Raw genomic sequence first — 10,866 nt, forward strand, 5'->3', positions numbered from 1 at the left:
TCCGCGAGTGTTTACTCGCGCCGCCGCGCCGCGCCGCGCCGCGCGCCCTACTCTCCGCCGCGCCCCCTCGTGCGCGACGACCGTCTCGTCCTTTTGTCTCTTTTCGTTCGGTGACGTCACGTGTTGATTTTCAACCAATGCCGTTCAACGTGGAGAGGATGAGGCGTCTGCTGATATTCTCTGCTTTTCTCTTCCTTTCTTAGTTCTTCTATCTTCACGGAACTTAGTCCTGTTGTCGTCCACGTGCCACCTTCCAACGTTTTCGAGATCAGGTTATTGTCGCTTCGTTGTTTAGATGGTCAGCGAAATTGACCATTCAAGCTTGTATTAGGTGAGAGAGAAAGTTGTTGAATAGTCGGATTGTTCGAGAATTAATTGCTACATTTCGATATCCAGTTGTTCCTTTTAGCTTAAGAGGATAAAAAAAAGAGGAATATGAATGTAAGAAACCTGAATCGCGGTATAATAATTTTAGCTACTGTATTTTTGACACTTATAATGTACGATTCATGTTTTGAGAGAAAATGTAGGCTGGTATTCGTAGTCAGATCTTACATTCAAGACCGTCTTGAATTTATCTCAATTTAAGATGCTGTATGGAACATTTTATTGACTACGGAGTATCTGAAGATGATCTTGAGGCAGTCTCGAATATAAAAATCTGCCTATGAATACCGGCCATAATGCGCGATTATTGCGTTCGGATAGCGCGCTTTTAGTGCTACAAGCGTCTTCTGTCTTTGTTCGACGTATAGGCCGGTATTCGTACCGGCCGTAGAGAGTGACGAAGGTGACTATCTCGACAAACTCGCACGTTTACCATTTACTTTTTCGCATCTGTTATTTTTTTGAAGCGTTGAATTTTTGAAACTTTCCTTAATTCCTTAATTCCTTAATTCCTTAGGAAAACATGCAGAACGAGGGTCGAGATCGAGCCGAGGACCCAACTATTACTAATCACTCGTGTCCCTATTTAAAATAATAGATAGAATATGATTACATTAAATTTAGTCGGTTTATGAATATAAATTAATAAGACTTTTATTTCTTTACATTGAAATTGCATGTAAACTAATGTAATCCGATCATTTTATCTATTATTTTAAACAGGAGTTAGCACAAAGCTACACGTCATCCCGCGAGCACACGATCGTCCGTTCGGTGTGATCGGCATAGTTAAAAATATGCTTGTTAGTAAAAATAAAACGCTAATAATATATGATACTAAATTCTTTATAATTTTTATCATTTTTACTTGATAATTATGACGTTTAATTGTAACAATATCGGTTAACTGATTAGATTCAATATATTGATTTAGCGCTGATCGTACACAACAGGTTGTTGCACAGTTTACCCCCCAGAAAACATTTTGCACGCAAACTTCGATGTTTCACAGAGCAGTATTAGCCTCTTAAGACAACACTTGAGACGATTTTGATAATGAATACCGGCCTATGACGACGCACTGAGATAGGATTTTGCTTGCGTTATTGAGCCATTTTTGTACGTAAGTTGTTAGATATTTGCGCGCAAAATTATATGAATTAATATATGAGCTAACCACTTGCGTGCAAGAGCACAGACTAAACATATCTCACGAGCAAAACTCTGACAAATCTCGTACAAGTTTGCATGCATAAACAAGGAAAATTTGCGCGCAAGAATTGTTATCTGGGCCTAAGCCGATTGGCTAAAATTCACACAAATGTCAATCACCTTGCAACTTTTCTGTAACAACATATTTACGGCATACGTTTCTCTTGCGAATGAATTTAAGAGTCGAGTGAAATCGCGTTCCTGTTCTTTTGCATTGTGTGGCAGACTTAACTAGGTAATGGAATGGCTCGCTATTTGGAGAAAGAACCAATCGAAACGAAAAGTTCGATGTGGCCAATTACAGCACACGGTTTATTTTCGAACCATCGTTAACAATTTTAACGAAAGCAACCAACGTGCATTGCCCTCTCGTTACTTTCACAGTGGTGTTGTATCGTATTGTAGAATTTGACAAGCGACCGTTTCATACCGATTGAAAAGGACAGATGGAGGACACGTTGCAAAAGGAAAGTAGAAGGTACCTGAAGAGAAAACGTAGAAGGTCCAAAGACGATGATGCGACGCAAAGCAATGGAAATACATTGGCTGCCGGAATCGTTCTAAACTGCTACTATCTTCTAAGAAACATATTCCACCATTTAAATGGCAAAGATCTAACTAAGGCTGCAATGGTTTGCAGGTATAATCGGCCTTAATTCATTAGTGACCCGCGTTTGATTCAATCTTTATCATTTATTATATGAAAATAGTCTAGCTATAGTTTCTATATCACGTTTATGCGAATGAACACGAAAGAACAAGATTTGACGTATAAATAATTTGTTTCTGGTAATATATTCCGAATGGTATTATTTAACATTATCCCATACACTATGCCAAGAATGGAAAGTACATGACAACATAAGTTGAATGCAACATAAATTTAAGTATGAAATTAAACAGCCCCAGTGGTCGAGCTGGTTAAGACGCCCGCACGGATTGAGGGAGGTCCCAGGTTCGAATCCTGGCTGGGGTAATATTTTTCGCAATAAGAATTTTAATAAGGGGGGAAGGGGGTTATCATATTAGATGCTACTGTGTAGCATTATTAAAATAATTTATAAACGTGAATTCACTGACGATAACACTTCCACTTACGGGGATTAACCTGTGTTTTAAGACTAGTATGTTACTGGCGCACAGGATAAGTTGGAAAGAATACGGTATATGAATTCACTTAAATAATTTAACTGGCTACTTACACCTATGCCCGGTCCTAAACGGCCTCTTTAATTTCTAATTGATTTTATATCTTAAAGGACCTATGTTAAAATTGTAGTATGAAATTAATGTTTTCAGGTCCTGGTCAGAAGCTGCAACAAAAGAGAAATTGGTAAGAAGAAATCCTTGTCGTCTTGCTATGTGTAAAAAACGTCAAAAGGAATATTGTTACCAAGAACTTTTAGGTTACATTAGTAATCTGAGAATTGTGCCAAGGATAGGATTTTGGTTTCTTTCCACACAATCTTTGTCCTGGAAAGAAAAAGGTATATGGTTTAATACACTTTTTACCATGTTTTCTTTACTAAGTATACACATACAAATTTTGAAGTTCTATAAAAATTGATTCTAAATAAATTTATTGGCAAAAGATTTTGTAGAAAATAAACATCTTATTGGAAACAATTTTTATAAATTACACTTTGAACGTTTTAGTAATATTTTAAAATTGTATTTCTTATTTTTCTGTTTAAATCAAAGAATAATATAGGATTATTGTAATCAATATTTAATTTCTGCTTCAGAGTCTATAAAAAATTTGCTACCTGAATGCTGGGATATTATATGTTTAAATAGTCAAGGTATCATAGACAGCCGAGGAACAGATCGTTGTTCACCTTACAATTCAGTATGTACATTTTTACCAGAAATCCCGAATGTGAGAATGAAGACATTCACGCTGACGAATGATTTTGTAAATGAATATCAAGAGATAGTTAATACAATTGTTAATCATAATAAAACGTCTGTATCGCATCACGAAACATCTACGTGTTTGATGTTATTTTTTGAATATGAGAGTACAAAATTAGCATTACGTTGGGCCTCTAAACTACAAAATAGGTATGGTTTATATTTACTCTAAGCAGTAATACATATTCAATTTTCTAATTCCAATGGATATGTACAACAATCGCTAATACTTGATAATTCATGTTTGTTTCTGTTGGAATATATTCAGCAAAGAAATCAAAATTGATTCCGTATTGGGTAGTAAGTTCAGACGTAATTGGTATACAGTAAATATGACTAAACCAACACATGTCCGAAGAAGTTGTATTTGTGTCGTGATTACTGGTTCGATAAAAACGTGGTCTACAATTTTGGCAGACGATTGCAATACAGAGATGCAGATCGAGGCAAGCTTAAAGTTATTTAAAGACAAAGTGAAATTAAAGAAACACTCCGTAGGATTTATGCTTATATCCGTGCCTTATTTAGAGGACCCATACGATGAATCTGATAAAATATTAAAGATATTCACAAGATTATTCCCCGAGGTACCTGTAGCAGGTTCCTTTGGTTCTGGCCTGTTTGGGCTACCTACCGTTGATGGAAGTGAGTAGTCTTTTTCTTTTCTTCTTAGAAAAAATATCGTATTCCGACAAGTCGATATTATACATGATTTTTTTTTATTTTAGAAAATGAGAAAGAGGAATCTAAGAAATCTGAATCTTGGTACCAGAAGCACGGTACCGAGTTTTTGATACTTACATATGACTGATATTTTGAGAGAACATATGCGTCATTACTGAATATGACATGAACATTTTACTACTCGGATATTGCTAGTGTTAGGTCATGCGTTCAACGACCTTTATCAACAAGACATGAAAGCAATTATGCCTCAATATCCACCAAAAAAAGAAGAACAGAAAATGAACGTAGCACAGATACGAGTATAGAGATTGTTCTTTACCCTTAGATGTAATTTGCGAACGCGTGTTTTGTACGTCCTAAAATAATGTCAGTAGAAAACAAAATACGATATGATTTATGAAAATATATTACATTTCTACCGCATGTATGTTTTCCATTTGTCTTTCCGCATCTGTAACTTTTCTGAAGCGTTTGTTTCAAAACGCGAATCGAGCACGCGAGCATCCGTACGGTCTTATAGAAAATACGCGTATCAAACATGTAAACGCAAATAATCTGTGATATTAAACTGCTTCATAACGTTTGTAACAATATCTGTTAACTAATCGATTTCAACATTGATTTAACGCTCATCATACGCGATATGCAGACACGAAGTCGGACTCTACTCGATACGAACTTGCACCCTAGGCCTCGATTCTTGAATCATTCGCAAGAAAAACTGCGAAAATTCTGCTTTTACAAAAAAGTTGAAAGTTTATTTGGTGAAAGTTATACGAATCGTTAATCACCTTGCAACTTTTCTATAAGAGCAGATTTCTCGCATACGATTCTTTTGCGAAGGAATTTCAGGAATTACACCTCTGCCTTCGGTATTATGTGATAAACAAACTGGATGATGGCAAAAAGAATAAAATAAAAAGAAATAAATATAGAAATTGTGTCATGCAGTCATAATTCAAAACATTTATGTTCTTTCTTCTGAATTTAAACAGTCTAGTCAGCGGCTAAGCGGAAGATTCTATTATTTAATCAACGTACGTGGTATCTGCTACTTTGTAAATGTGCTTGAAGTTGGCGGCAAAATTTCGAACGAACAGCTGATATGTCCGACTGAGAAACATGGCGAAGCTAACCCATGTCATGTGGAGTCTGTCGTCCAACTTTGCGGCAAATCGGTATTTCTCTCGATTGCTGGCGTGAGTAGAATTTACGTTCTCCCGTTGCTCGTCGCTAAATCTCACGCGGTCATTTTACGTAACGCCTAAAAAAACGTTACAACATATATCCATGCCCATTACAATGTACGTACATATACTTCGTTCACACTGTAACGTAAGACATGCACGTTCTTTTAGTAATTGTGTTGAAAATTATTGAAGCTAAAAGAAAAACCTAATCATCACGAGACGTGCTGAGTGCCGTTACGAGATTCCTGATTTATTCCCAGCTCGCCATGGTGCAATGTGTCCCTGGTTACATCATCCCGAGGAGTGTCAGCGGACGCCGCTGTGAAATCTGCAGGTGATTTGATCATCAGTGACAGCTGCGTGAGGCGTTTGAAGGAAATAGCCGCGGACGGCGTGTGTTTGAGGATTACCGTGGAAGGCGGTGGCTGCTCCGGATTCCAGTACAAGTTCGACTTGGATCCAAACGTACAGGAGGACGACAGGTGTGCATCCAGATACGCGTGCCTCTTCCACAGATAACGCAGGATCGCTGGAAACCCGTTTCTCTTGTGTTGCAGAATATTTCAGAAGGATGGTACTAAAGTGGTAATAGACTCGACGTCGTTAGAATACGTCAAGGGATCAACGATAGAGTTCCACACGGAGTTGATACGATCTGCCTTTAGAATAACAAACAATCCTCTAGCGGAACAGGGATGTAGTTGCGGCGCTAGCTTTGCTATTAAAGTAGAGTAGACGAACGCTGGCTCGTAATTAATGTAAGCTCTGAAAACGTTTACCGAAGATTAATTAGACTTTATTTATAGTTAATACGCGCAAAGCAACAGATAAAATTGCTTCGGCGAATATACATTCATTTTATCACAACACCTACTATAAACAGTAGCTGTACATATCTCTTACATCTCTTTTCTTTTAATATAGAAAGAACGGCTTATAATTTACAGTCGTAGGTATCGATTTACTTTTTAGCTATTATAAACGGTCTAATTATAAATGTCTTACAAGTGGTACCAAAGGAAAGATGCCTGTGTCTCTTGATTAACGAATTTAGACTGTAAAAGTTATTCTGTACCGCGAGTTGGTATATTGCTGTAAATAAGTAGTGAGCAAATGAGAAAAATCGTTGCATATATATACAATATAGAAGAGTTAAACTTATAACGTGAACGTTCACGAGGGTGAACGTCTTGGATGAGTTTTTATTTTGATTTCATAAATAATGTAACATCGAGTTAGAGAGCTCTTTAGCGCTTTTCAGGCTAAAGACACGAGTATGCGCGCAAACCAGTGGTCTTCAGGTATATGTACACATAAAATCTGATGATCGCGATTAAACCATACCACTGAATGGAATGTCGATGATTGTTCTCTGCAATTCTGACCTGGATCACTTCTGTTTTCCCCTTTTACTATTCTGCAAAAGAAATTATGCCTCCGATATTAAACGCCCTCGCGAGAGGACCGCCCTGCGTGTATCATCTCTCGTCATCTTTACCTTATTAGCTAGTTCGAATTTTAGTTGTTGTATCTCCTCCGTTTGGAAGATAAGTTTCTCGTTCATATTGGCAAGATGTTCGCTCATGGTGTTGAGCTGTACCTTGTAATTCACCTCCTGCATTTCTTTCTCTTTTTGTGTACTGTTATAATTGGAAAGTGCCTCTAGTAGCGCCGCCTCGCACTTTTCTCTCTTTGATTCGCTCGTGTCCAACTGCACGTGCATAACCTCGCTCTAAAACGCACGGCAAATTTGTACATTACATGACGAAGGCGCAGGGACGTGACACATTTACTGTGAGAGTAAGATTAAAAATGTGCATCATTACATTGGCGGCCATAGCTATATTTTTTATGTGACAGACGTGCTTCTCATTTGTTAGTCTCTCGATTTCTTCCAGGAAATAATCCCTAATTTTTAATTCGCGAGCCTCAGTCTCCTCTGGTATGGCAAAAGGTGCACTCAACTTCCCAATCTGTCAACAAAGAAGCAATAAGTTGATACATGTACGTACAATTCAGTTAAACACGATATGTATATTCTTAACAAGAAACTGGAAACAGATATGATGCGCACCATATTATGAATTTCCACGGGTTTTAACGCGCTTCCGTCGATTTGCGAAGTCGCCGCGGACTCTCTCTGCTCCAACTCGTCGTACTTTATCTTGAGTATATGGTACTGGGCTTTCCAGTGATTAGTTTCCTTCTCTACGTCGCACGGCTTCGCATTGGCGAAGTAGAGCAGCTCGTTATTTTCTTCCTGCGACTTTTGCGGCTTGCCCTCCCCGAGCGACTTCGACGATCTACGCGAGGCAGATGGCGAGGAAAACGGCGACGGCTCTGCCTGACGATGATTCGAGAACGCTCCTCTGACATCGAAGTCGTAACCCTCGCGTCTACCCTCGTTGCTAGACCACGACACAGTCTCCTCCTGCTTCTGCCTGTCGTTTAACTTTCTCTGCAAGTCATTCCTCTCCCTCTCCAACTTGTCTATGGCGCCCTGGTACTGGCACTCGGACTCCACCTTGGACTTCTCGCAATAGTCGACCTTGCATTCCAACTGCTGTATCCTATCGCACAAGCTTTCGATCTCGCCATCCTTGTCACTGATCTGCGACACCAACTGGGCATTCTCGACGATCTTCTTCTGAAACTCCTCGTCCAAGATGTTATTCGGTGGCGGCAGCGGCTGCGGCTGTGGGATCTGACTGTTGTTCTCCGACGCCTTGCCCTTACCCTTCTTGGGCTTGTTCTGCGCCTTGTCGAGCTCCTGCTGCAGCACGGTTATACGCTTCGTCAATTGCTGATTGCGAAACGTCAGACTGTCGATCTCCTGCTCGGCCCGGCGAAACTCCACCTCCTTCTCCTTCAGCTGATTCCGGATGTCCGTGTTGCGCGACTGTTCCTCTATCACGGCCTTCTTCAGGACGTTTGCCTGCGCACGAATCTGCAAAAATTACAATCTCCCTTTAGATATGTCCAACAGCGGCGAACAGAGCAGGTCGCAAGATCCGCAGAGCGGCAGCACGTTATTATCGCAAACGTAAACAAAACTCTGCATCCACGCCTTAGCTGGGGATCAATTCTGTATCCTATACTGTAGCGAAAATGCTAACAGCAAGTAGAGCTTTCTCTTTCCGAGTGTCCTCTAATGCGGCATCTACAATGAGACGTTAAGATTAAAGAGATTAATCAATCCTGAGTTTTTGGAAATAGCCAGTCGCCAGTGATGAAAGAAATACAACAAATAATTCAAACGACGTAGGCCAGCGAACCTTTTGTTTTAATAAAATCAAATTACGACGTTTTGACCAGTAATACTAGTCCTTTTAAAGTATATCTTAGGTTACACCCACCAATTGTTTCAGCAAAAGATAGGAGAACATGTCCTAGTACACAAAAGAAAAATAATAATAGTAAAATATGTCCATACAACTAAAAACATTGATTACATCACTCGGCAAATCGACAGACAGATGTCTAGTCATACAAGAGCCCAGAGAAAAACTTAATCAATCATAGTGGAGTGCGAGGAGGATACTAGACTGTAACTGGTCAATTTCCTAAAGCCTACGTCTTCAAAATCTCACGCTTTTAGCATTTTCACTACGTTGTACGATACAGAATTGACCCTCGGACTGGCTAATGGTCTTGTACACTTGAGACACAAGACTGCTATCGCGTGCGTTACTTCAAGACGCTGACTTGGGCCCCCCCCCCCCCGAGTTCTTAGCGGAACGGCTGGATTGTAAATGCAAGCAATGTTGTGCCTCGGAGTAGCAGACTCGGAACGTCGCTCAGTGCCTCACTTTTGAGTATTCCGTGGCGATTTTCTGATACTTGGTCTGCAGCTGACCGTTGGCACCCTCCATGCCTTTCCTGGCGCCGACCGCACACCCCGGTGTTTAATCGGCGTCTCGCCTACGCGGATGTGCCCCCCCGACTACCGACACCTGGACATCGTTCACGAGACCTTCGGGTGTTGCGCTCGCGGCGCCGGGGCGCGCATCGCTCGCGCCCAGCGTTTCCTGGCGATGACGTCGGCCCGCGCGCGCGCCAAGCGTTGTTTATCGACGAGTCACCCGCACACCTCCGGCGACGTATACGCCCGCGGGGGGGCGGAGAGAGGAGGGGGCGGCTATTACGTTAGGCCGCGCGATCGGCGTGAGCCCCCGGACCTGCCAATCCCCATCAAACTCTCGGCGAAAGAGACGCCCCCGACGAGAGAAACACGACGTTGACGCGCGCCCTACCGTGCCGTACTCTCTCTCTCTCTCTCTCTGCGTGCGTGCGACCCGCGGACGTCACGTCGTCGGCGATACCGAGCACCGAGCGAACCGGAAGCGGCCTGGCGTAGCGCAATTTCGTGGGCGACTCGCGGGGCGGCACGCCGATACCGATTATCGGCCGCGTATCACGCAGCACGCTCCACGCAGCCGAGCATCGTCGTCGCACGCCTTTCCTTTTCCGCCTCGGTTGTGTCCACCCCGCTCAGCACGCCCGCGCTCTCTCTCTCCTGCACTCCTACGTGTCGAGTGCAGATGGTGCCGCTGCATCCACGGTGGCCGGTGGCGGGGATTATGGTAGGGGGCGCACTCAGGTTACCCGAGCGCCCCCTACCATGTTCCCGCCACCGGCCGCGGTGGACGCAGCGCGTCTTTTTCGTCCGGGAGCAATGGATGCGGATGGTACGTGGCGCGAATCGCAGCCGCCGAGGAGCAGAGCAGATCTCGGGAGAATCTCGTCGCGTGTAAGTTCGTACGCGAGCAACGACGACGCGCGCGGGAGATAGGGGGAATGCGAGAGCGCGCCGGTGCCGTCGGGCCCTTCCAGGCCCTTCCGCGCGCGCCGCGCGAAGGTCGACGCGCGCCAATTTTCAGGGCGACGCTTCCGCCCGTGTCTCGCCGGCGAACGAGAATCTCGGTTCGACGCGAAAATCCTTATTTGCCGAGGGCCATCGCGCGTCGAAAGTGGAACGTAAAACCGATGTGACATCGTCGCATCGTGAGCGATGATGTCGCATCAGTTTTTATGTTCTACCGGGAAACGGTTCGATCGCGTGTCCCGACTGAAAGGAGCGTACGCGTTATTCGAGTCGACGAAGATTCAGCGCGCTCGCACCAAGAATCTTCAGACTAGATAAAGAGTCTTTCACGCTCCGTTTGACGAACGTTGACTCGCACAGCCGGTCACAAACTTAAAAAGTATTCACTTTCTTTACGAATCAGGGCCAGTTTCACAAACGTCGTTTAACCGCTAACCCATGGTTAATTGATCCTCTGTCTCTTCTTGGATAACAAGATAGAGAAAGATAGGAAGTCGACTGAACTCTGGTTAACAGTTAACCGACGTTTGTGAAACTGGACCTTAGCCAATTAGCGTAGTCTGTAAATGAACTCGAAACAGGTTTCTTCTGGTGGTCCGAAAAAGGACTCCACAGAATATATTTCTCATGCAACTTGAAGCTGTTCTGAAT

The 10,866-nt window shown here is 42.6% G+C and overlaps 3 protein-coding genes and 1 long non-coding RNA gene across 6 annotated transcripts; 2 read left to right on the forward strand and 2 right to left on the reverse strand.

The window, feature by feature from the left end:
• Positions 1 to 59: 59 nt before the first annotated feature.
• Positions 60 to 4,623, forward strand: LOC105569645. Of its 2 annotated transcripts, none has more exons than XM_012026273.1 (6): positions 60 to 331; positions 2,005 to 2,239; positions 2,899 to 3,086; positions 3,345 to 3,663; positions 3,782 to 4,158; positions 4,242 to 4,623. In XM_012026273.1, exons 2-6 carry the CDS (start codon positions 2,046 to 2,048, stop codon positions 4,322 to 4,324), a joined length of 1,161 nt encoding a protein of 386 aa, XP_011881663.1. In that variant the 5' UTR covers positions 60 to 331; positions 2,005 to 2,045; the 3' UTR covers positions 4,325 to 4,623. The 2 variants fall into 2 exon arrangements, with proteins under 2 accessions (XP_011881663.1, XP_011881664.1); XM_012026274.1 differs by having other exon boundaries at positions 60 to 272.
• LOC105569644 lies at positions 2,848 to 5,306 on the reverse strand. Its single transcript, XR_001009526.1, has 3 exons — positions 5,242 to 5,306; positions 2,993 to 3,072; positions 2,848 to 2,912 (listed from the first exon to the last, which is right to left on the reverse strand). It is a non-coding gene; the product is annotated as an uncharacterized LOC105569644 (long non-coding RNA).
• On the forward strand, positions 5,280 to 6,746 carry LOC105569643 (iron-sulfur cluster assembly 2 homolog, mitochondrial). 2 transcript variants are annotated; one of them, XM_012026271.1, is made up of 3 exons: positions 5,280 to 5,399; positions 5,651 to 5,872; positions 5,948 to 6,746. In XM_012026271.1, the coding sequence occupies exons 1-3, from the start codon at positions 5,323 to 5,325 to the stop codon at positions 6,123 to 6,125; spliced, it is 477 nt and encodes a 158-aa protein (XP_011881661.1). In that variant the 5' UTR covers positions 5,280 to 5,322; the 3' UTR covers positions 6,126 to 6,746. The 2 variants fall into 2 exon arrangements, with proteins under 2 accessions (XP_011881661.1, XP_011881662.1); XM_012026272.1 differs by lacking the exon at positions 5,280 to 5,399 and adding an exon at positions 5,416 to 5,504.
• LOC105569642 (ankyrin repeat domain-containing protein 18A) lies at positions 6,167 to 9,927 on the reverse strand. Its single transcript, XM_012026270.1, has 5 exons — positions 9,200 to 9,927; positions 7,465 to 8,337; positions 7,217 to 7,363; positions 6,889 to 7,122; positions 6,167 to 6,807 (listed from the first exon to the last, which is right to left on the reverse strand). The coding sequence occupies exons 1-5, from the start codon at positions 9,260 to 9,262 to the stop codon at positions 6,781 to 6,783; spliced, it is 1,344 nt and encodes a 447-aa protein (XP_011881660.1). The 5' UTR covers positions 9,263 to 9,927; the 3' UTR covers positions 6,167 to 6,780.
• Positions 9,928 to 10,866: the final 939 nt, after the last annotated feature.

This window comes from Vollenhovia emeryi, unplaced genomic scaffold (genome assembly GCF_000949405.1).
Source record: "Vollenhovia emeryi isolate VEMERY1.0 unplaced genomic scaffold, V.emery_V1.0 DF939123.1, whole genome shotgun sequence".
Classification (NCBI taxonomy): Eukaryota; Metazoa; Arthropoda; class Insecta; order Hymenoptera; family Formicidae; genus Vollenhovia; species Vollenhovia emeryi.

Coding starts and splice junctions, on each gene's coding strand:
- LOC105569642 (XM_012026270.1), bottom strand. CDS start 9,262: ATGGAGGGTGCCAACGGTCAGCTGCAGACCAAGTATCAGAAAATCGCC. Junction 7,123..7,216: donor ATATAGCTATGGCCGCCAAT/GTAATGATGCAC, acceptor CGTGCGTTTTAG/AGCGAGGTTATGCACGTGCA. Junction 6,808..6,888: donor AATTCGAACTAGCTAATAAG/GTAAAGATGACG, acceptor TTTCTTTTGCAG/AATAGTAAAAGGGGAAAACA.
- LOC105569645 (XM_012026273.1), top strand. CDS start 2,046: ATGGAGGACACGTTGCAAAAGGAAAGTAGAAGGTACCTGAAGAGAAAA. Junction 3,664..3,781: donor GCCTCTAAACTACAAAATAG/GTATGGTTTATA, acceptor GAATATATTCAG/CAAAGAAATCAAAATTGATT. Junction 4,159..4,241: donor GCTACCTACCGTTGATGGAA/GTGAGTAGTCTT, acceptor TTTTTATTTTAG/AAAATGAGAAAGAGGAATCT.
- LOC105569643 (XM_012026271.1), top strand. CDS start 5,323: ATGGCGAAGCTAACCCATGTCATGTGGAGTCTGTCGTCCAACTTTGCG. Junction 5,400..5,650: donor TATTTCTCTCGATTGCTGGC/GTGAGTAGAATT, acceptor ATTTATTCCCAG/CTCGCCATGGTGCAATGTGT. Junction 5,873..5,947: donor AACGTACAGGAGGACGACAG/GTGTGCATCCAG, acceptor CTTGTGTTGCAG/AATATTTCAGAAGGATGGTA.